The following is a 21,632-nucleotide window of genomic DNA, read 5'->3' as shown; positions in this document are numbered from 1 at the left end:
CGTTACCTACCATGTTGGAGAGGCTAGGTATTTCGAACGATCTAGGCCAAGGACGTGAAGGAAGCTCGTTCTTTGCTAGGAATCCAAGCTGAAAAGAACATGTAGCTGATTCGGTTGTGAAACCAATGTTCTTGCTGAAGGCATGAACCTCACTGACTCTCTTAGCTGTTGCAAGGCAAACGAGAAAAGCAGTCTTGAGGGTAAGATCCTTGAAGGAAGCTGACTGGAGAGGTTCGAACCTAGATGTCATAAGGAACCTTAAGACTACGTCTAGATTCCAGCCTGGAGTGGAAAGACGACGTTCTTTAGACGTCTCAAAAGACTTGAGAATGTCTTGAAGGTCCTTGTTGGAAGACAGGTCCAAACCCCTGTGGCGGAGAACTGAGGCCAACATGCTCCTATACCCTTTAATCGTAGGTGTTGAAAGGGATCTCTCATTCCTAAGATGAAGAAGGAAGTCAGCTATTTGGATCACAGAGGTATTGGTAGAGGATATTGAATTGGCTCTACACCAGCTTCGGAAGACCTCCCACTTAGACTGGTAGACTCTACGAGTGGAAATTCTTCTAGCTCTGGCAATCGCACTGGCTGCCTCCTTCGAAAAGCCTCTAGCTCTTGCGAATCTTTCGACAGTCTGAAGGCAGTCAGTCGAAGAGCGTGGAGGTTTGGGTGCAACCTGTCTACGTGTGGTTGACGTAGAAGGTCCACTCTTAGAGGTAGAGTCCTGGGGAAGTCGACTAGCCATTGAAGTACCTCTGTGTACCATTCTCTTGCAGGCCAAAGGGGAGCAACCAGCGTCAGCCGTGTCCCTTCGTGCGAGACGAATTTCTGCAGAACTTTGTTTATAATCTTGAACGGAGGGAATGCGTACAGGTCGAGATGGGACCAGTTCAGAAGAAAAGCCTCCACATGAACCGCTGCAGGGTCTGGAACAGGGGAACAATAAAGCGGAAGTCTCTTGGTGATGGAGGTGGCAAACAGATCTATGGTAGGTTGACCCCACAAGGTCCAAAGTCTGTTGCACACACTCTTGTGGAGGGTCCATTCCGTGGGAATGACCTGATTCCTTCTGCTGAGGCGATCCGCTGAAACATTCATATCGCCCTGGATGAACCTCGTGACCAGTGTGAGGTTTAGACCTCTTGACCAAATGAGGAGGTCCCTTGCGATCTCGTAAAGGCTCCTCGAATGGGTCCCTCCTTGCTTGGAGATGTAAGCCAAGGCTGTGGTGTTGTCTGAATTCACCTCCACCACTTTGCCTAGCAGGAGGGACTTGAAGTTCAACAGGGCAAGATGAACTGCTAACAGTTCCTTGCAGTTGATGTGGAGTAATCCTTGTTCCTTGTTCCATACTCCTGAGCATTCCCGTCCGTCCAAGGTCGCACCCCAGCCCGAGTCCGATGCATCCGAGAAGAGATGAAGATGGGGGGTCTGGATGGCCAATGATAGACCCTCCTTGAGAAGGAGATTGTGCTTCCACCACCGGAGAGTGGTCTTCATCTCTTGGTTGATAGGGATAGAGACTGCTTCTAGAGTCGAGCCCTTGTCCCAATGAGCTGCAAGATGGAATTGAAGAGGGCGGAGGTGGAGTCTCCCTAGCTCGACAAACAGGGCCAGTGATGAGAGGGTCCCTGTGAGACTCATCCACTGTCTCACTGAGCAATTGCTCCTCTTCAGCATGCTCATGATGCACTCTAGGGCTTGGTTTATCCTGGGGGCCGATGGAAAAGCCCGAAAATCCCGACTCTGAATCTCCATTCCCAGGTACACAATGGATTGGGAGGGAATGAGTTGAGATTTCTCTATATTGACTAATAGACCTAGGTCTCTGATTAGATCTAAAGTCCAAGAGAGGTTCTCCAGACAACGACGACTCGTGGAGGCTCTCAACAGCCAGTCGTCTAGGTAGAGGGAGGCTCTGATGTTCGATAAGTGCAGGAATTTCGCTACATTCCTCATCAGATGAGTAAAGACCATAGGAGCTGTGCTTAGGCCAAAACACAGGGCTTGGAACTGATAGACAACCTTTCCGAAAACGAATCTCAGGAAAGGTTGGGAGTCTGGATGAATGGGAACGTGAAAGTATGCATCTTTCAAGTCCAACGAGACCATCCAGTCCTCCTGTCTGACCGCTGCTAAGACCGACTTGGTCGTCTCCATTGTGAACGTCTGCTTGGTGACATACTCGTTGAGAGAGCTGACGTCCAGCACCGGTCTCCAACCTCTTGTCTTTTTGGCCACAAGAAAGAGACGGTTGTAGAAGCCCGGGGATTGATGGTCCCGGACTATAACCACTGCCTTCTTCTGCACAAGTAGCGACACCTCCTGTTGCAATGCTAGCCTCTTGTCCTCTTCTTTGTAGTTGGGAGAGAGGTTGATGGGCGATGTGGTCAGAGGCGGTTTGAGGCAGAATGGAATCCTGTAACCGTACCTCAGCCAACTGACAGACTGTGCGTCTGCACCTCTCTTCTCCCAGGCTCGCCAGAAGATCTTGAGTCTGGCTCCTACTGTTGTCTGGAGAATCTGAGAGTCAGTGCTTTCCCTTAGATGTCCTGGGTCCTTTCCTAGACTTGCCCCTGTGAGAGTCTGGACGGGAGCTTCCTCGGCTGGGGGCTCTACCACGAAAGGGCGGTATGAATCTAGTGGCCGGGGTATCAGCCACTGGGGAGCGATAAGTCTTGGGGACAGAGGTGGTAACCTTAGACTTACGAGCCGATGAGGCTACAAGATCGTGCGTGTCCTTCTGTATCAGGGCAGCCGACAAGTCCTTAACTAGCTCCTCGGGAAAGAGGAACTTTGAGAGTGGAGCAAAAAGGAGTTGTGACCGTTGGCACGGTGTAATGCTGGCGGAGAGGAAGGTACACAGTTGTTCCCTTTTCTTCAACACCCCTGATACAAATAACGACGCTAGCTCACCCGATCCATCCCTGATGGCCTTATCCATGCAGGACATAATTAGCATGGCAGAGTCTTTGTCCGCAGGAGAGGTTTTCTTGCTGAGGGCTCCCAGGCACCAGTCGAGAAAGTTGAACATTTCGAAAGCTCTGAACAACCCTTTCAGAAGATGATCCAGGTCTGAGAAGGTCCAACAAACCTTCGAGCGTCTCATCGCAGTCCTCCTAGGCGAGTCCACCAGACTTGAGAAGTCAGCCTGGGCAGAGGCAGGAACTCCCAAGCCTGGTGCTTCCCCTGTGGCATACCAAACGCAACCTTTCGAAGCGAGCTTCGTTGGAGGGAACATGAAGGAAGTCTTGCCCAGGTGTTGTTTAGACTGAAGCCACTCCCCTAAGATCCTTAAAGCCCTCTTGGAGGATCTAGCTAGGACAAGCTTAGTATAGTTCGACTTAGCTTGTTGTACGCCTAGCGAAAACTCAGATGGAGGAGAGCGGGGAACAGCAGAGACGAAGTGGTCTGGGTAAAGCTCCCTGAGTAGAGCCAAGACCTTTCGAAAATCAATAGACAATGGAGAAAGCTTAGACTCCTCCACGTCTGATGAGGGATCAAGGTGTGCCTCCTCATCATCCGACACTTCATCAGCAGAGGGTAGCGAAGCGATAGGACCAGAATGCTGAACCGCAGAGTCAGAACGGGTAGGAACAATAACAGAGGTTTCCTCATCTTGAGGGAAAACCTGAGGCTCAGACTGCATAGGCTGAACAACAGACGAAGCAGAAGGCAGGCGCATGGGTGAAGGAGGTTGACTCCTAGCAAGAGTTGAACCCAAGGATTGCACAAGCTGAGCGGAGGACGGAGGCGGAGTAGTCCGTTCCTGTTCCTGTGAGATGAGTGGAGCATGAAGAGGTTGAGGCTGCGCAGAACAAGGTAAAGTTCTCGCAAGCTGAGGCTCCTGAGGCGCAAGTCCATGGTGTAGAGGAGCTTGCCTAGATGAGGGTTGAGCTCGCTGCAGCGATGGTTGAGCAGACAGACTCACGGAGGGGAGAGGTTGTTGTACCCCAACCGAGAGTTGCACCACTGGTGGAGCAGCAAGGGGAGGAGGAGGAAGAGTGGAATAACTCTCCTGATCCCAAAGCAAGGGTTGCCTTAAAGAAGGCTGAGGCTGAACAACACTGGGAACAGCAAACTCCGAAAGTGGCTCAACATCGTACGCCTGGCAGATGGTGCTGCGACCAGGCGGAGCAGGTGCAGGCTGGGCGAGCACAGGCGGAGCGAGAACAGGTGGAGGGAGTGTAGGCGGAGGAGGAGGTGCAACACTCTCAGCCCGACACTCACGCATCAAGTCCGAAAGCTGAGCTTGCATGGACTGAAGCAGGGTCCACTTGGGGTCGGCAGAAACGATAACAGACTGAGGTAAAGTCACAGTCGGGGTCTGTATAGGCAAAACCTTACTCCTCTTGGGCGGAGTACAGTCGACCGATGACTGAGGCGAGTCGGAGCTGAGCCAATGACTACAACCTGGCTGAGCACTCGCTGACTGAACTCTACGTTTAAGCGGTCTCGAGACCTGAGACCAACGTTTCTTCCCTGCATGAAGATCAGCGGACGAGAAGACGGGCTCAATCGTCTGCAGGTGGGAGTGACGGTCTAAGGAAGACACGCCCGCAACCACCGAGGATAATTCTGTGCGCCTAACAAGGCCTGTCGAACCCTTAAGCCCTTCGACATTGCTTCTCCCCTGGGCATGGGAGCTTGCAAGAGGTCCCGGACTGGGAGGACGACTGGCTCGCACAGAAAAATCCTCACGCACCACACTGGCACCACTAGCACTTGGCACTGCACAGACACTAGCACTCGTCACAGCACTGGCACTATTTCCACCCACTGCACTCTTGACCTTCAGTTCTTTAACCTCGGCCATCAGAGACTTATGGTCACTTACCACTGATTCTACTTTATCTCCTAAAGCCTGAATAGCACGCAAAACAGTTGACATATCAGGCGGAGGGCACACAGTAGGTTCGGGGGTAGCCACTACAGGGGTAGGAAAAGGTAGGGGATCATGAGGTGAGGAAAACATAGAAGAGTGAGAAGAACTTCTCCTAACTCTACCTCTCTCTAACTTAGATGAATATTTTAAAAGACGGACAAAATCCAATTCCGAAAGTCCGGCGCACTCCTCACACCGATTTTCTAATAGACAGGGCCTGTCCCTACAGTCAGAACAAGCGGTGTGAGGATCTACCGAGGCCTTCGGAATACGCCTATTGCAAGACCTACATCGTCTATGGGAGGGAGCTTGCGAAACGTCAGACATCTTGTTTCAAAGAGTTAGTCAAAGGGTGATCCAAAAACAAGCAAAAATTCATAAACCGTTAATCAGTATTTATATAAAAGCTATCTAGCTAATATAAAAAGGATTCCAGTATGCGACAGCCGTTAATCTAAGAGAATACTTCACCAAATATCCATGAATAAACTCGAAGACCATGAGCGTATCCCAGAACGTCTAGCCGGAAGCACGACAGAGGAATAATTGAGGAGGTGTCAACAACAAATGATTGAGTACCTGGCCACAGGTGGCGCTGGTAAGTACACCCCCTTCTAGTATTGTGATAGCTGGCGTATCCCTCCATAGAATTCTGTCGGGCAACGGAGTTGACAGCTACATGATTATCGGGTAAGTTTAATATTGAAAAATGACAAATTCGGAGGTAATTTGTAGTTATCCTAACGATACAAACCTTAGCTATTTATAGGGGTTATTACTTTCGGCGAAGCTGAAAGGATGAGCCATTAAAATTTAGCGAGGGTAACTAGCGGGATGGGGGGAGTGGGGTAAGGGGGTAATTTGATACCCCTCCCACTTACACACCAGTGATTGAGCTCACTTTGCTTGGAGGTAGGACTTCAAGGGGGACGGGGTTGGCAGACAAGTATGCATAAATAGCTAATGTTTGTATTGTTAGGAAAAATACATATTACCTCAAATTTGTCATTTGCTCTGTAACTGGAATACAAACCAACGCTATTTATAGGGGCGACTCACTCGTTAGGTAGGTGGATGTCCTTGGCAATCTGGCTTTTTGGCCTTACCCGGGGTATTCCCTATTGTGCAGGAATTAGTGCGATAATAAGGAGACCCTAACACGTCGATAAACCTGCTAAGCATGGTCTGCGGCCTACCCAAGCTGTGTGTGATAAGAAACTAGCAATGTGACTGTAAAGGTAAAGGTTATTCTGAGACTTGCAGGGAATAACCAAGGAGACCGAGACATTCCCAATACCACCTCGCCAGGGTATGGGGATGCAACTGTATTAGGACAATACTAAGATACACATGCGAGCAATGGTTTATCTGCAGAGGTTTGAGGTCAACTTGTGCAGAGGACCCAGGAGGCTGATTTCCCCAAGAGAGGGGAGGATAAAGAAAGTAAAAGAGCCAGACTTTCCCTTTCATTCACTCGGACTAAAACCCAGGTAACCAATGCCCTCAACCTTCTGCTACTTGTCCAATAAAAAGCTTGAGGTACTAAACCAACTGTTGTGCATCCACCACAGTACCAATGGAAAATGTATCGAGGTTCCTGTATGTCACGCCTTGCAGGTAGTGGGCAGTGAACGTAGTTTGGCATTTCCACACGCCCACAAGCAATACCTGCGTCACAGAGTAGTTCTTCTTGAAGGCCAGAGACGTAGCTACGCCTCTGACATCGTGGGCTCTGGGACAACCTGCTGGAGTGGGATCCGGATTCAGAGCAAGGTCAGTGACCCTGCGAACCCATGCAGAGATTGTATTTTCCATGATCCTCCTCTTGTTTCTGCCCATGCTGATGATCAGTGAGGGTGCTCTGGGCCAAGCTGCTGCTGATCTCTTGAGGTAGTGCTTCAAACATCTTACTGTTCATAGTAACAGATGATTGGGTCGACAGTTACAGAAAGAAGACTCATTATTCGGAAGGAGTCGAATCTAGCATCCAAAACCTGAATTCTGAGTCTATGCAACAAGCTCAGGGACAAAGCTGAAGCTTACTTCTACCCATCCTCTTGAATGGGCAACGTCAAACGAAAGACCATAAAGCTCGCTAACTCATTTGGCTGAGGCCTAGGCGAATAGGAACGCCGTCTTCCAGGTTAGAAGGCAAACTGTTGCCTGTAATAATGGTTCGTACGGGGATCCTTCTAGGGACCAAAGAACTCGAACCACGATCCATGGGGGAGGTCTCACTTCTGACTGAGGACAGGTAAGTTCACAACTACACATGAGGATGGAAGTTCTAAAGATGAGGAAATGCCCACTCCTTTCAGTTTAAAGGAGAGACTCAAGGTTGAGCGATAGCCTTCAAACGTTGAAACCGAAAGATGCATTTCCTCCCTTAATACACAAGAAATTACGCTATTGCTGGAATAGTGGTATTGAATGGATTGAGACACCTTCTGCGGCACCAACCATAGTAGACATTCCACTTCACCTGGTAGAATGAAATTGATAACTTTCGCAGCTATCCAGGCATCCCCTTTGCAACTTGTTGTGAAAAACCTCTCTGAGAGAGGAGATGCTGGATAGTCTCCAGGCGTGAAGGCGTAGCGAAGATACTGCCTTGTTGAAATGTTGGCATGTGGTTGTCTGAGTAGATTGTGTCATGGAGGAAGTTCTCTTAGGGGCTCCATCAGGAGCAGCAGAAGGTCTGGGAACCATTTCGCGTGATGCAATAGCGGAGCTATGAAGGTCATTGAAAGATTGACTGATGTTCTGGTCTTGTTGAGTATTCTTCTCATCAGCCAGAATGATGGGAATGCATACACGTTGATGTTCTCCCACCGTTATTGGAATACATCTTGCGAGAGAGCCTTGGGATCTGGGACTGGGAAGCAGTCCAACGGGAGCCTAAAGCTCAGGGCCGTAGCAAACAGGTCCACAGTCGGGGAACCCCACAAAGTCAGGACTTTGTTGGCTACTAGGTGATCCACAGACCATTCAGAACCCACTATCTGCGATGCTCTGCTCAGATTGTCGGCGAGCACATTCCTCTTGCCTGGAATGAAGCTAGCTGATAGTAAAACCGAGTGGACTTCTGCCCATCTCAGTACCTCTACTCTTAGATGGGATATAATAGGAGCTGCAAAAAAGTACCTCCTTGCTCCTTGATGTAAGCTAGTACCATGGTGTTGTCACTCATCACCACCACAGAGTGGCCCACCAGTAACTGGTGGAACTCTTGAAGGGCCAGAAAAAACAGCCTTCATCTCCAGTAGATTTATGTGAAGGTACTATTCGGACTCTGACCAAAGGTCTGAGGTCGTGTGGTGCTGTATGTGGGGCCCCACCCTTCTTTTGATGCGTCCGAGAACAGCATCAAATCAGGAGGAGGGACTAGAAGATGGACACCCTTCAGCAGATTCTCCTCTGTCAGCCACCACTCAAGACCTGTCCTTTCCTCTGATCCCATGGGAATCAGAGTGTCTGGGGAATTGAAAGCCTGATTCCAACTGGACTTCAGACACCACTGGAGAGATTGAATCATGAGGCAACAGATGGGAACTAGACGGGCCAAGGATGATAGATGTCCGAGTAGACATAGCTCCTTCTGGGCTGGGAGATCTTCTCATTTGAGGAAAGGCCTTGTGACTTTCCTCAGCTTTGCTATCCTGCCTAATGGGAAGGCTTTATGATGTTCGGTGTCTAATACCATGCCCATGTATACCAGTCTTTAAGTGGAAAACAGGGAAGACTTCTCGAGATTACCATGATCCCCAGATCTTGGCAAAGTCTAAGAAGTTTGTCTAAGTGCTGAAGAAGGGTTGCCCCCGGGTCTGCTAGGATTAGCCAGTCATCCAGGCAACGAAGGAGACAGAACCTGTGAGCCCAAGGTGACACAAGGCAAACACTCTTGTGAAGACCTGAGGTGTTGTGGAAAGGCAGAAACACAGAACCTTGAACTGATATGTCTTGCTGTTGATGTTGAAACTCGGATACTTCCTTGAAGATGGATGGATTGGGATCTGGAAATATGCATCCTTTAGGTCCTATATACACATGAAGTCTTGTGGTCTTATCACTAGATTGACCGTGTCTCCCATCTCCATACTGAATGAAGTCTGTTCGACAAACTTGTACAGAACCGAGAGATCAGTGACTGGCCTCCAGCCTCCAGATGCCTATTCCACAAGAAAGAGTCGACTCAAGAAGACTGGGGAACTGTAGAGGACCTCCTGAATAGGACCCTTCTCCAACCAGGTCTGGACTTCGGCCCGAAGACCTGCACCTTTGCTGATCCCATCGCAAAGGAGCTCACAAGCACTGGATTCTTGGTCAGGGGAGGGAGAGATGAAAAGAACGGGATGCGATACCCTGAACAAATCACGAAGATTCTCCAAGGTTTGGCCTCGAGCTGCATGCACCTGGTCCAGCAGCTTTGTAGGCATCCCCCTACTGGCACACAAGCAGCGAGATGACCTCTCCTAGCATTTACGGTTTTTACCGCCACCTCTCTGGTGTTTTCCTCCTCGATTGGACTTGTTGCCTTTCACTTCGTTAACAGGAAAGGGCTTTTAAGACACCTTCGTTTTCGAAACAGCTGCCGTTTTAATAGTTGATGGTTTCGTATGGCTGGTCTTTGGAAGGGCTGGAGGTTTGTAAGGCCGAGCTATAAGGGCCCTAAGAAGGAGGGAATTCGTGTTGGACTTCCTCCACCTCTCCGCGGCTTGCTCAACATCCCTTGGCTTGAAGAGGAAGAACCCCTCTATGGAATATGGAGGAGTTTTGCAGCCTCGTGATCTCAGCATTAGGGACCTGCTGGTGAAAACTCTCAGCCACCGCATCCCACCGGGCAAAAGCCTGGTGTAATGGAGAATGTTGAGACGAGATTGGAGACAGAGGCAAAGGTCGGTAACCAGAGGAGACAGGATGGGCAGTTTCTTCTGAAGAAGACTGACGAGGTGAAGATGTCAAAGGACTCTTCTCACCGACCGATGATGTACAAGCGTGGGATCAGGGAAACACTCTTCAGAGAGATGTGCCTCAGACCTTGCTCTCCCGCCGAAGGATGTTTGTCAGGGGAAGGAGCACAAACGTCGGCGGCGGAAGATGGAGATGAAGACACAGTCGCAGGAGTGGCTAGCAGGGCAGCAGACAAGCTCTCCAAAACGACTACGTCTACAACCTACAAAGGGTAGACGTCTGACGCTGATGCTGAAAAAAGTCGACGAGCGTGCCACGAAAAACGTGGGATCGATCGCTACCGCCAAGCGAGAGGCAGGGCAGTGAATCGACAACTCTCGAGGAAGCAATTCACTAATTGCTTGACGTTTCAGAATAGTGTTAACCCACAGGGTCATTGCCTGGTGGGCCAGAAAGTCAATGGTGTGGGTGCCAGAGGGAAGGAAGGTCTCCAAAGCCTTCCTGGTACGACTGTGAACAATCGTTAACCACCGTACATTCCTAGGGACCACAACCACCGCCTTTGGTGGGTGCAGTTGGTGATCCTCTTGCTCAAGACACGATGGTGATTGCTAACGTGAAGACCAATGAATCGATAATGAGCAATATCGCGATAACACGGGATCAATTGTTACCGCTGCATGAAAGGCAGGTCGGTGTGTCGACGATCCTCGAGTAGGCGACTGACGCGTAGCTAAGCGTGAAGGCTGACCAATGAGAAATGATTCCCGTTGAAGTGAACAGGTGGGCGAACGCATTCCAAAGAGAGGCGACTGGATGGTTTGGGAACGCTCTGAGTTAGGGCCGAACGCTGGTTCATTAAGTGACCGATGAGCGATTCCCAAGATGGTGAAGGTCTAAGCTACGCATATGGTCGCTGAGGTGAACACTGTTGGCAAAACAATTGCTGCCGAGCAGGCGAACGCTAAAGAGTAGGCAAAACGCTGACGAGTAGGCGATCGCTGATGAGCAGGCGATTTCTGAGGTAGTGGAAGAGCAGGCAATTCTCGCGTAGCAGAAGCTTGACATGAAGTTGAACACGTAAGCGGTTCACATGTAACTGAATGCTTAGGAGGTACACGAGTTGTTGTTCATTGACGATGGTCAGGCGATCCACGAGCTGATGGAAGGGTCAGCGATTCAAATATAACCGAACGCTTAGGTGGTACATGAAATGTCGATCGTCGATAATGCTCAGGCATTTCACAAGCTGATGGAAGCATTGGAGATTCACACTCTGTCGAGCAGGTGAGCATTGTGAAGGGCAAGCGATTCACACCCTGGAGGGCGATTGCATTACGAAGGAGAGCGACGAGATAGACTGAAACGCTCTGAGCAACACCCGAACGCTGGCTTGTTGAGCAATGGGCGTTTAAGCGACGACAAGCTACGAATCACTGGACGAGGAGGTAGGCCAACGATTCACGCTGAGGGGTTTTGTGCAGCATTGGGCATTATACGCTCTGACAGCGATTGAAGCTTTTCGGTTGCGAGATACGTGAGAACACTGTCAGATACAAGATTGAAGTTCCTGACGCTGACGCGTACACGATTCCGAACAGCTGGTACAGCAGGCGATTGTCGAGCTGCAAGCGGTTCACACGTAGCAGGCAATTCCGGAGGGGGAGATGGAAGAGCAAGTGGCTGTCAAACTGTCAGCGATTCTCGCGTAGCAGGCGAAACCCGAGAGGATGAATGAGCAAGCGATTATCGAACTGCAAGTGGTTCTCACGTAGCAGGCAATTTACGAGAGGTTAAACACCTGTACGCGATGGCTAGGCGATCTACGAGCAGACGGAACGGAGGGCAATTCTCGCGTTGAAGGTCGATGGTGAGCCTGATGAGCAGATGCCTGACAAGACGGAGAACACTCCCGATGAACTGCAGCTGGGAGCTCAGGCGGAAAAATGCAACCGTCATGAGGCGACACATATCCAGGAGGAGATCGAGAACGATCCCTTGCAGGCAACAAACGAACCGAAGTTCATTGAGGAGAGGCCGATGACGGAAGCGAAGGTCGGGAACCCAAAGAGGCAAGCTGGACAGGTTCCTACGAAGAGGAAGACTGCGGAGGCGAGGATGCGAGAGGCGTCTCTTTGCCGACAGAGCAGGAGAACCCTGAAGGTGCAGAGAAAGACGAACAAGGCGTCAGCAGGTCTCCAAAGAGAAGTCTCTATGAAAGCCCCTTCACTAGGAAAGGGACCCTCGCAGGAGAGACAAAAGAGATGAAGAAGGGAAGTTTTCCCTCGGAAAGGAGAAATAGAGCCCAACATCTGGGGAGGAAAACTCTCCTTTGGAAGGGAAAGAAATCCAACCCCTGGAGGCGAACCTCCAAGCAGCACTCTTTGCTTCCCACCAACAATCCTTGTTCAAGTTGAAGGTCTGCATCGAACGTTACCAGAGAAAACGTACCTGGAGCTATTTCCTTGAGGTTAGCGAGATGATCCGGAGCTGCTGCTGGCGCAGGAGAACAGGAAAGTGATGGCACAGTGACAGCGGATTCCCCCAGGACGGAAGGCATTGCTTTACTACGTCGGCTATCCTAGCCGAACGAAAAAGAACGTCATCGCTAACTGAAGAAAAATAAAATAAATTATGTAACAAAAAACTCCCTTGGGAGGAGCACCTAGTCTGTGGACGGGAAAGGTGTCCACCAAGAGAACAGACACAAATTAAGGACTGCGCACTCCCTTCCCCGGCCGACATCAACGGGAGAAGGAGAGCGGCAGCGTAAAACTGTAACAAAACAAGAATTACAATCAATTAATTCAGTTGAGAAAAATAACTACTCAACAGAACTACAACCCTCCGGCGGGAAGGAGGGGAACCCCACAGAGACGAAGCTGAAAGTTAAATTACAACAGAACGGGAAAAGTGTCATTCCAGTGGAGTACGCTGCCGGCCACACTTCCTTCTCCTAGCAGATTCCTCTATGAAACGAAGGGGAGAAGGCAGCGATAACAGCCAAATGGAGGAGTATTCCAACGATGAAAACTCCCCTGCGGTGGCGGCCAGTGCGCGGAAGGCCATCCGCCAATGGGAAGACCAATGACCAAGGAAGAAACGTGGGAAGGGAAGGTTCTCTGTCCTTGAGAACCTGCCGTACTACACTGTCACACACAAAGCACCTGAAAAGAAACCTACAAATATATACATATATATAAAAACATTAAGTATGTTTTCATAATGTAGTTAATCAATGTCAACCAACCATCAGTCACAAGCATTTACTTCCAAAAGACAAGATTGAGACGTATCTTCAATCACATTTGTCAGACAGGTAGTCAAAAAAATAACAGAAAGTTTACCTCTATAAAAAGTATATGTTTAGTCAGATCTTATGGCAGGAATCCCTTGTGATGGGTATCCCAGAGCAGGACGAAGATTTGGATGCGGCCCGAATGGTTCCTTGTACCCGAACTCGATTGGAGAACATCGATAAATGTTCACGACGAGACCTTCTCCATGATGACAGGTATCCCTTAGAAACGAGCCGAATACGACTCTGATCTCTCCATTATTCATTGGCAAAACTGGAATAAGCTGCGATTGTACCCTCCCAAGGAAACAGACTCGCTTATGTGAAGTTTCAGAGTGTAAGTACCTTTGATACTTATGATCTGATGTTAGAGAGGACCTGACAGGGATGAAGAAGGAGCCCACTTAAGGGCAGACTACCTATGTCTGGTTATGGGAAGGTAGAGGGTTCATGAATAACCTGACTTTCCCCAAGGGATACAACCATCGACCAAGAATTAGAGCTAATTATGTATTGGAACCAGGTTTCAATTTTATTGGTTCCCCGCTTCAAATGACTAAAACCGAGTGTCCTTTGCGAATGAAGGACCATCAGAAGGTTCTGTATTATGGTAAGTAGCCCTTGTTACTCCGCACAGATGTGCATACGCAGGCGAGGGTAGTGCATGCAACTGATGAAGGGAACAGCCTTCGTCGGCAGTAGTGGCTCGCTGGCCCATATGTGGGTGTGTCAAATCGCAACTTCTGTGACTCAGGGTAAGTGCTCGTACACGAGCTTAAGCATCGTGAACACATTTCTGTGTGAGGTCCCCGAGATAGCTCATGGAGTCAACTGTGGGAATAACATGTATGTGACAAAGCGTAACATCGTAGCTCAAAAGAAATTGATCATTGACTAGCCATAGCATTGTGAACATGTTCGTGAGTGTACATGCGCCCACAAGGAGTGCATGCTGCTAGCGAAGCAATCAGACCTTCGTCGGTAGTAGGAGCTCGCCTGCCTCGTGGGCTGGACAAACACACCGGAAAGCAAATACTTCTTTGCTATCAATCGTAAACATAAGCATGGTAAGGTGTAGACCACAAGGGGTTGGAAGCTGACACCATCTGAGTGTTCCCATGAGCTCTCAATCCCGTATGGAGAAGTCCGAGATAATAATTCCAAAGGGTTATGTTTCAAGAGACTCGTTATGCCCGGGGGACAAAATGGTGAGATGAGGCGGCCGCAAGCGGTCAGCAGGCCTTCCTGTATGCGGCAATAACCCTGCATGATTATGTCTAACGAGACTCATTATGCCCTGGGGACACAATGGTGGCATGTGGCGACTGCAAGGGGTCGGCAGGCATTACCATTTGCGACAATAACCCCGGGGAGCTTTATCTTACGAGCTTTGTGCACTTGAGATAATACCTCAATGCTCTCACAAGACTTGGTAGCAGCTGATCAAGATCATCGGTTACAGCATGGAGACCCAAGATCTGGAAGGGGCCAAACCTAGAGTCCTCTACAGCACTATTCTGAGTCTTAGCTACAAACTCTCGGATGAAGCTGAGAGTTACCTACCCGCATCCCCTTGAATGGACAATGTTGTAGGAAAAACCATGCAACTTGTTGACCTTCTTACATATGGCAAGAGTGAGAAGGAAAACAGTCTTTAGCGTAAGGTCGCAATCAGAGGCTTGATATAGTGGTTTGTAAGGTGCTCCTTTCAAGGAGCATTATACTCGTATCTTGTTCCAAGGAGGTGGTCTAACTTTTGACTGGGAGCACATAAGCTCAAAACTTGGGTGACAAGAGATATTCATTCTGTCAAGGAGGAAATGTTAACTCCGTTTAGTATAAAGACAAAGCTCAAGGCAGAGTGATAGCCTTTCCCTGCTGAGACTGAGTTTTTTCTCCAGGAGGTAAAGCAGAAACTTCGCTATAATAGGTATAGTGAAATCGAAAGGAGCGACACCTCTTTCATGACACCAACCACAGAAGATAGAATACTTCCCCTAATACAGTAGACAGTGATAAACAACTTATAGAGGTATCTAGACATCTGTTTCGCCACAGCGTGCAAAAATCCTCTGCAAGAGGAGATGCTGGATAACGTCCAGGAGTGAAGTAGAAGAGAAGCGATTGCCTTCTGTTACATCTCTGCATGTGGCTGCCAGAGCAGGTGGTGGAATGGAGGCAACTCCCTCAGTACCTCTGTGAACAGAAGTAAATGTGGATGCCATTTTGCTTTTTGCCACGTTGGAGCTATCAGGGTCATCGTCAGATCTTGAGATGCCCTCACCTTGTTGAGGAGTCTCTTTATTAGACAGAAGGGGGGGAGTACATAGACATCTAGGTTGTCCCAGGAAAGTTGGAAGGCATCCAGTAAAGATGCCTAGGGATCTAGTACTGGCGAGCAGTACACCGTAAGCTTACGGTTTAGAAATGTTGCCAGCAAGTCTATTACTGGTGAACTCCACAAAGTCAGGACTTTGCTGGCTATTCAAGGATGCAAAGACCATTCGGAGCCAACTATCCGAGTTTTCCTGCTCAAATTGTCTACGAGAATGTTCTTTTTGCCCAAGATGAACCGGGCTGACAGGGAGATCAAATTGTCTTCCATTCATCTCAATATTTCTATGGCTACTTGGCAGAACATCCTTGAAAAAGTACCTTTTTGCTTGTTTAGATACGCCACTACCATTGTGCTGTTACTCATCAACATTACAGAGTGACCTGAAAGAGGCTGTTGGAAGTGTTTGAGAGCCAGAAAAACTACCCTCACCTCCAGCAGGTTTATGTGGCGCCACTGATCAGAATTCGACCAGAAGCCATGTGCTGCAACAAATGAGCCCCCGACCATTCTTTTGACGCATCTGCGAAAAGCATCAAATCCAGGGAAGGAGAGAGATCTACTCCCTTGAGGAGGTTGGTATCTGCTAATCAATATCTCAGGTCCCTCTCCTGCTCTACCGGCACCTGAAAATCCAGAGGATCCTTGTGCTGAAACCAAATGGTTTTCAGTTGCCGCTAGAGACCAAATGCAAAGACAGCTGTACCAGATGCTCCAGGGAGGTCAGGTGGCCCAACAGGCATAGCCGCAGATGTGCTTGCAGAGAGTCTTGTGAAAGGAATAATTGTGCTGCTTCCTTAACCCTTTTTAGCCTGCCTTCGAACAGAAAAACTTTGCACTTTTGTGTGGTTATTCACATCAGTAGTATACAAGTTTCTGTGAAAGTTGGAGAGAAGACTTCTTGAAATCTAAGGTGATCCCCAGATCATGACAAAAAACAGAAAACCTCTCCAGTGTAGAAGGGTCTCCACCAAGTCTGCAAGAATCAACCAATCATCTAAATAACAAAGGAGACAAATGCTGTTGGCATGAGCCAGGTTGAGACTAGAGTGAACACTCTTGTGAACACATGAGGTGCTTTGGACAGGCCGAAACTGGTAAATTCTCTCGTTAGGATGAATCTTAGGTACTTACTTGATGCAGGATGGATTGGGATTTGAAAGTACGTATCCTTGAGAGCCAGTGTGATCATGAAGTCCTTCAGTCCGACAGCCTGTTTAACAGTTTCTGCGGTCTCCATCTTGAACAGAGTCTGATGGACAAACTTGTTCAGAGAGGTCGATGACTGCTCTCCAGATGCATTCTCTGCAAAAAATTGTCAACTTTAAAAGCCTGGGGACCCCTCGAGGACCTCTTGGAGAGTTCCCTTCTCCAACGTGGTCTGGACTTCTGCCTGAAGGGTAAGATCCTTCGCTGATCCCTTCGCAAAGGAATACAACATCACTGGATGATGTGTCAATGGAAGGTGGGAGAGAGCGAACGGGACGTGGTACCCAACGCAGAGAATCAAGACCGTCCAAGGTTTCATCCCAAAGATATCCCATTCCGTCACCTGTGCTTTAGGCATCCTCCTACTGATGGTCGGGGTGGCCACGTCTTTCACCTCAACCTTCTCTGCCCCTAGAGCCTTTGCCAGAGGAGGGCTGCTTAGGGACCTACTTCATGGTGTTGGACTGCCTCGAAGCAACTGACCCCTTTTTGTGCGCTTGTCTATGGACTGGGTATGACCTCGGCGCAGAGGACCCCAAAGAGTGGGGGCAGTATGTCACTGCCCTGTAGAGGAGGGAGTCTTGACTCGACTTTCTCCCATGCTTCATAACTGCGTCAACGCCTTCCAAGCCGAATAAGGAAGGACCCTCCATTGACGAGTTGCATAGCTTGAGCGCATCTCTCTTTGACGCCTGCCTATGGAACTTTGAAACAACGGAGTCTCGCCATTTCAAGATCCAATTTACTCACTGATTGGCTGCATTGTGAGCAAGACACTCAACTGCTGGCGCTTCGGAAAGCAAAACGGTATTCATTGCTTTCTTTTAATCTGGATTGGCAAAATCCTCATTGGAGATCAGAGGAAGAAAGCAGACCTCCATTAGGAACAGGAACTAGTGCAAGAGCACTGGAGTGCTAGTCTCTGCTTATCTGTGAGCCAAAGCATCGCGAACACTAGCAAGAGCATTTACAGGTGGTTCGCGAGTTGCCTCCTGCCCGCCAAAAGCAGAGCACTCATGCTCGGATGGTGGCGAGCAAGGCAAAGTTGGGGAGCACGCTCGAGGCAAGACCCTAGAGGGTATAGAACTTGTGAGACTCGCAGAGACTCAAGATACCTGGGCGGCATGGTGAAGAAGGACTGCGGAGAAAGAGTCAGCTCAGGACACGAGACCAATTGGAAGGGACTCCTCTCCAGAGGCTGGGGGGGGGGGGGGGGGGGGGGGGGAGAATGACCAATCCGTGAAGACACACCTGTGCGGTCCTGCAGTGCCCCGTTCCTTCGTGGGAGAACGTGAAAGCTCCAAGAAAGGCCACGAATGACACAAGGCATTAAGGGAGCTAGACTTCCCACGGGTGGTGGGTACTTCCGCTTCACTAGGGGATGCGAATGGGTCCTACGAACCCGAAGTTTGTCTGGGGATTAAATGGCCATTACTCTTGCTTAATCATCCGCCAAAGGAGGCCAAACGAACAAAGTCAGCAGGGAGGGTGCATAGTGCCAGAGAAAGAACTTGGGTCTTACTCAAACTAGAGAAAGATTCCAAGGGACAACAATCCCTTTTAGACTTCTTCCATCGCCTACCGTACAGCTCCCATTGAGAGGCTGGTCATTCCTAATACTCATCGCAGGGAGAAGCCTGCATGCAGGAGTGTCATCTGCACGCATGGCAAAGTTGGTGGAGATCTGTCTCCACAACAGATATGAACACACAAGAGCAGCCTGCTATGCCAGGGCAACCCACAGTCACAATTCTAAACAGACTAGACAAACCAGCAAAAGAAACAGAGAAAACAGTTAAGTTTACAAAGATTTTATTAAGGTTAACCGGAGAACGAGACCGCACATCTTCACTATACCGAGCCAAAAACAAAAACAAGTGACGTAACCCACTGGGCGAGTGTGTGTGAGCGGGATGGCCGGTCTACCGCTAAAAGTTTATGGCTAGATTCCAGCTACGCTGAAAACATATATCCATGGTAAAGAGCGAAGAGTTTGTATTCTAGCAGGAACAAACATATTTTTCCAGTTTTATGGAAGGGTTACACTAGGAAATACGGCTGAAAAACCCTGTTTCAAGAGTGAAGCTCATTAGGAAGCATACACTGTTTTGAGACGTGTAAGGAATGTTGCCCCTCCCCTGGTAGGGAATGGCTTCTAAGTTAGGGTAGGTTGGGAATCTGGTTTCATTATAGAACAGTGCAATATTAGTTAGGACATTAGAACTCGCACAGTTGAATAGATCTTTCCTAATACACAAATATTAATTCCAAATACTACTTGCGGAAACCTCTTTTAACGAAGTTACAGATATAAATGAAAAAAATCCGGTTTTTCTCCTTTTGTTATCTTAACGCAGGCCACAGGAGGCTCTTTCCTGCTGGTGGTTAAGAAAAACACTGCTAGTTGGTGCTTCTGTCATAAGCTACTTGTTCAAACAGAATAAAAAGCTCAATGTTTCATATTCTAGATCTAAGTTATTTGTTGTCAACATAGGAATATAGTATACTGTACATTATAATTTAGCTCTTATTTTATTTATAATGTTAATAATGAAAGGTTAGGTTAGAAACGTGTGTTTGATATATTTAGTCTGCCAATGGGAAATCAAAGCCAAGTCCATGTTTGAATAGACTGGAATGTGAAGCTACAATTCACCAATTAGTTAAGTTTGTATTAATAATAATTAATGCCGAAATACTAGTCCCTGAGACTAACGCACGTAGTGAAAATAATCTGCTTGACAGAATGCAGGATTATTATTGTTTCTAGCTAAGCTACTACCCTGGTGGGAAAAGCAGGATGCTATAAGCCCAAGGGCTCCTATAAAGAAAAATAGCCCAGTGAGGAAAAGAAATAAGGAAATAAACTATGAGAAGTAATCAACAATTAAAATAAAATATTTTAAGAACAATAACATTAAAACAATCCTTCAAATATAAAATATAAAAAGAGAACCAACAGTTTAAAAAAGTCCATTTAAATACCATGCAAGAACAATAGTACACAATATATTTCAAGGTGTTTTGAACGTAATGGACGACGATACCTAGCGCAAAGCTATAGAATTTCAGTTATGGTAGTCAACCATCATAACTTAAAAACTACAGATTTTTGCCAGAAATCATGATCAAAAACGTTCAAAACATCACGAGATATATTACTAAACAGTTTTATTTTCTACAAACCATTTAGGCCTATTGTACTGTTCTAAAATTTCACCGGGACCCCTAGGTTAGGTAGTGCTCTAGTATTTATTTCCCTTTTAAAATGTGATTTTTCAGTCATAACTTCTGGAATTTTAAAATGTCTATAATTTGATAAATATGGAGTTCCCCAAGGGCCTATAAATAAATCAAGACCACTTTTTCATTTTCTTCATTAGGAAATGTGGCACAGTAAAAATTTATCCATATTTTCCGATCATTTTTACAATAGTTTTGCTACATGCTGATGGATTAATGATTTGAGGTTTTCTGGCATTCTGACATCTAAGGTCATTGATGCTGATGCATGCTGAGCAAAATTACAATTAGTTGATTGAGAACTAATTAGATGAAATGGTGAACTTATCTTCTAATCTTCAACACATACTACCCTATCACTGTGCAGAGTAAACCAATGGTTCCTAATCCTGGTTCCTAACTGGGTAGAGTTTTACAAGTCTACAGGGTATCATTTTGAACAGAAAATATATGATTTCCTGTAGCAAATAACGTGATTTAACTGAATTTGACCTTCATTTACACCGCAAACAAACAGAACCAGTGTGATCACTTCGCAAAATAAGTTTGCGGGCCATATCATATAACTGCAATTATGTTTATTTTACCTGTTTTACCTGTACAATAAACGACACCATTAATGGAATTCATAACCTTTACCTTTTTTTCCCATTCTACCTTGAAAACGGTTGGGGTACCTTGGTATCATCAATTTTGGCAACTTGTCATGGTAAGATTAATATTTTTAGATTCTTTCATTTGCGTTGCTTACATATGTATACAACCTGATCCATACTAGGATTCTGCAGTGAAATAATGCTACAGTAAGTCTAGGCTACACCGTTCAGCATACGCTACTATGAGGTCACCAGGTCACAACGGTACATCTCCAAGTTAAACCGAACCGAGTCAACATTAGTCTTTCACACTCTCAACAATTAGTTAATTTTATTCCAAAACCCACCTGCATATAATCGAAAGAACAGAATAGATGATCCACAACTTAAATATATATGTCACGCTGGGGAGCCGTAATGTAGTTAGGCTAATCCCGGGTATCCGACTTTCTAAGAGACATTCCGAAGAATGTTGACTATATGGTAATTTCATTTGGCTGGACATTTCCTGGTCACTAAATTAGCTATTTTACACTTTGTTGCATTTGAAGGATGTATAATATACCACAAGTTCCTTCATTTCACTTTAAACGAAAGCACTAAGTAATAAAATGCACTGTTTTATCTTGCTCACTCCGAGCCTTCGCTACACTGACGTGGATTTTGTTTTGATCAGCGTTGCAAAGGTCAAAGACGCTGCATTCGCTGAAGCTCTGATCAGCGTTGCCAAAGATGCTACATTTGTTAAATAAAGTGGAATCAATCTACGGGTTATTCGTATTCATGTTTCAATGTCAATTGGTAGAATTATTATTATTATTATTATTATTATTATTATTATTACTAACTAAGCTACAACCCTATTTGGAAAAGCAGTATGCTATAAGCGCAGAGGCTCCAACAGAGAAAATAGCCCAGTGAGGAAAGGAAAAAAGGAAAATATAACATTTTAAGAAGAGTTACAACATTCAAATAAATATCTACTATGTGAACTATAAAAACTGTAACAAAACAAGAGGAAGAGAAATAATATAGAATTGTGCTCGAGTGTACCCTCAAGCAAGATAACTCTAACCCAAGACAGTGGAAGACCATGGTACAGAGGCTATGGCACTACCCAAGACTAGAGAACAAGGGTTTGATTTTGGAGTGTCC

The 21,632-nt window shown here is 47.2% G+C and overlaps 1 protein-coding gene across 1 annotated transcript in view; it reads right to left on the bottom strand.

Moving 5' to 3' along the window:
• The window catches only part of LOC137648624 (SUN domain-containing ossification factor), a 149,198-nt gene extending 128,075 nt beyond the window's left edge, over positions 1-21,123 (bottom strand). The window contains exon 1 of the mRNA XM_068381568.1: positions 20,825-21,123. Within this exon, the coding sequence (XP_068237669.1) occupies positions 20,825-20,982 (158 nt within the window). The 5' untranslated portion in view covers positions 20,983-21,123. The remainder of the gene's footprint in view (positions 1-20,824) is intronic.
• Positions 21,124-21,632: the final 509 nt, after the last annotated feature.

The sequence above is a fragment of the Palaemon carinicauda genome, chromosome 1, assembly GCF_036898095.1.
Source record: "Palaemon carinicauda isolate YSFRI2023 chromosome 1, ASM3689809v2, whole genome shotgun sequence".
NCBI lineage: Eukaryota > Metazoa > Arthropoda > Malacostraca > Decapoda > Palaemonidae > Palaemon > Palaemon carinicauda.
Note: the sequence above shows the minus strand (reverse complement) of the source record. Positions and strands in the feature narration are given on the sequence as shown.